Source organism: Galeopterus variegatus, unplaced genomic scaffold (assembly GCF_000696425.1).
Source record: "Galeopterus variegatus unplaced genomic scaffold, G_variegatus-3.0.2 Scaffold231, whole genome shotgun sequence".
Lineage (NCBI taxonomy): Eukaryota > Metazoa > Chordata > Mammalia > Dermoptera > Cynocephalidae > Galeopterus > Galeopterus variegatus.
The window spans coordinates 493,014-496,291 of record NW_007726342.1 but is presented as its reverse complement, the minus strand read 5'-3'; the positions used below and the strand labels follow the sequence as shown (position 1 = coordinate 496,291).

The 3,278-nt window shown below is 35.7% G+C and overlaps 1 protein-coding gene across 1 annotated transcript in view; it reads left to right on the top strand.

Moving 5' to 3' along the window:
- LOC103585333 (coiled-coil domain-containing protein 170-like) overlaps nucleotides 1–3,278 on the top strand; it is a 49,367-nt gene that overhangs the window by 36,281 nt on the left and 9,808 nt on the right. The window contains exons 6-7 of the mRNA XM_008566258.1: nucleotides 1,061–1,288; nucleotides 2,097–2,315. Of these exons, the coding sequence (XP_008564480.1) occupies nucleotides 1,061–1,288; nucleotides 2,097–2,315 (447 nt within the window). The remainder of the gene's footprint in view (nucleotides 1–1,060; nucleotides 1,289–2,096; nucleotides 2,316–3,278) is intronic.

The window sequence follows — 3,278 nt, the reverse complement described above, 5'->3', positions numbered from 1 at the left end:
CTAACCAAAATATCGAAAGAGAAGGCAAAAGCCACAAAGCCGAGGCAGGCAGTCCTTCTGGCTGCAGCAAGTGCTCGTAGCTGTGGCCTTGCCAGCAGCTCTCTCTCCAGTGGCCTTGCCAACTTGGAGAGGGCAGCCCAAGCTGACTCCTTTAGGACTCTGCCATGGCATGGACCACGCCAACCAGGACTGCGCCACAATACCTTTTGCTGTTCTAGTTTGCTCTTTTGAATATGCTTTAGCCTCTCTTGTGACTCTTTTAACTTTTTCTTTCTATTGAGGGTCTTTTCTTCTGAAGCTTTGTGCTTTGATTACTGTATTTTCCATGCACATTTTCAACATCATTGAGATATAGTTTTCCTTAACTTGCTTTTTTCATTTAACTATAATATTACAAAATTTTCTTTTTTGTTTGTTTGTTTGTTTGTTTGTTTGTTTGTTTTTTTAAAAGATGACCGGTAAGGGGATCTCAACCCTTGGCTTGGTGTTGTCAGCACCATGCTCAGCCAGTGAGCAAACTGGCCATCCCTATATGGGATCCGAACCCGCAGCCTTGGTATTATCAGCACCGCACTCTACCGAGTGAGCCACGGGCCGGCCCTTACAAAATTCTCTTAATAAATATTTTTGAAAATAATTTCTAGGAAATGTATACTTTGTCATAAATAATTTATTCTTTTTTGACATTTGCAGTTTTTATTTTTTCATGTTATGAATAATGTTGTAAAGAATATCTTTGTGCATGAATCTTTATCCAAATATTTGATTATTTCCTTATAATACATTCCTAGAAAAGTTAAACTAATCTATGCTACTACTTGGTGCTTATAAAATTGTCTATTTAACTGTACCCTTGGTGCACTGACTCATCACTTCTACTGTTATATTTTATTTTCCTGATTATTTTAATAATGCATATTTATGGTGAAAAAATATTTTACTTATACAAGTATTGTTAAACCTGCAGTTTTTTAGTCTAGAGTAGATATGGTATTATGCTAGTGTAGAACAACATCTTAAAGCACAGTTCTTTATTTCAATACTGTTGATTTCTGCAAAGGAAAACTCCAGGACTAAGAATTCCCAAATAGATGAGCACAGCAAGAAGTTCAAAGAGCTAGAGAAAGACAACACACAACAAATATTATTAAATATTTGGCAGAATTTGCAGATTGCTACAACACCAAGATTGGAAGAGAAAATTCGGAAGCTTCAGAAACAGCTGAGTGATTTGAAATTGTCAAATAAAAATATGAAAACTCAACTGACAAGAGTAAATGCCCTTAAAGTAAGTAAAAGGAAGTGAGGTTTTCAAAAATTCACTTAAGCTTTGGTCCATTACTATTTTAGCTACATGTTTCTCATTAAACTTTTAAAAAATTAATATTAAAATTATCTTACATACATATAAAAGTATATATAATTTAAAAACATATAGAATAATAAAATCAGATGCCTGCAAATCCACTATTCATTTTAAGAAACAGATTATTACTAATCCCATTGAAGTCACCATCCCTGTTCCTCAAAGGTAACTGGTATTCTAAATGTTCTGATTATAAAATCTTTTGCTTTTTTAGTTTTACTTTAGTATCTTACTGGGGTAACAGTTAAAAGTTCTATTCATTTTTTTTGCTCTTCTTTCGACCTTCTCCCTATCAAGTTTCAGTTATACTATTTCAAATGTAAATTATGCCAAATATTTACAAAATAATTGATCAACTGATATGCCAGGTTTTTTTTCTTTTTAAAATTATGATATGCTGGTTTATCAGCAATATTTCTCTTACTGAAGAGCCAACTATTTTCTTTATTTCCATATTTGATTCATATAGGCTGTAAGACCTTTGAAAACATGGAAAATGTGTTTAAATCCCAAGTGCTCAGTTTATAAAAGTGCTAAGTGAATGTTGGTTATTGATGAGTATGATGGTGGAGAAATGTCCTCTTAATTCAGAAATTGTGGAATATTTTTTCCGTTCCATATATCTGTCTATTAAAAAATTTAAAAAAAGAAAAAGAAGCCTGAGTTATCATGCCTGTCTGCTGTTTACAAGAGATCTAATCACTGTCATCTCCCTCATACTCTCTCACAGGACAAAACAATTGAAAAGCTCAGGCAATCTTTAAGAAAAATGGAAACAATGAAAGAGAAGGCAGTTATGAAAACAGACAACTTGAAAACTACATTAGACTGTGCAGAGCAAGAGGCAAGATCAGGCAAAGAGAGGGCCCATGAAATGCTAGACCCTATCACTCCTAAACTCTCCACAGCAAAGAGAACACTTGAAGAAGTATCAGGACAAGAACAAGAGGTTGTTTTTTTTTTTTTTCTTTCTTATTATTATGTTAAGGTTAAATTAGTTGAAGTGATACGTACTCACCTAAACTAACTTAGACAAAAGGGAATGCATTGGCTTTATGGAATCAAAGATGTGTTGAACAATCTAACCTCCGGGAGGACAGAGATGCACCTGGGCCCCAAGATGAGCACCTGGAACCTAACAAGGCCTTTCTCACCACCTCTTCTTGTTATCTATGTTTGTCTGACAGCCAGCTGTTTTTCTCCATATGATAGTAAACATGGCCACTGACAACTATGGAGTTTTATATTTAGTTTCTGCGACAAGAGAGAGAATCCCAAGAAAGGGTTTTATTGGCCCAGTTTTGGTCAAGTGATTATCCTGTGTGAATCCATGGCTAGGGATGGGATGTATGATTATTTTAGCTTAGGTTTGCTCACATATCCTCTGATTTATCAGAGTATTTATCTGAGTTATCAGGAGGGTAGGGTCATGTGAGAGAATGAAAGCTCAAAGGGAACCATGTGTGTCACTTTCTGTGTCATTTTCTAGGAGAATAGCACAGTGCTTCTAAACGTGCTTAGATGTTCACAATACTTTTATAAAGCAAGTATTTCAAGAGAATTTTTTAAGGGCTAACTAATCATTTTGGGCAATTGGTAAATTATATGTCACACCTCCATATATGAGGGTACTTCAAAAAGTTTGTGGAAAAATAGAATTAGAAAATAATGGGAGTCTTTTCATGATCTTTTTGAAGTACCCTCATATTAGTTGCTTAAAAAATTTGAAACTTTAACCAGTTACCTTAAGATATGTTAACATAAAATCATGATATTGGGCCGACCCCGTGGCGCACTCGGGAGAGTGCGGTCCTGGGAGTGCAGCAGCACTCCCGCCGCGGGTTCAGATCCTATATAGGGATGGCCGGTGCGCTCACTGGCTGAGCGTGGTGCAGCCAGTCACCAAAAAGAC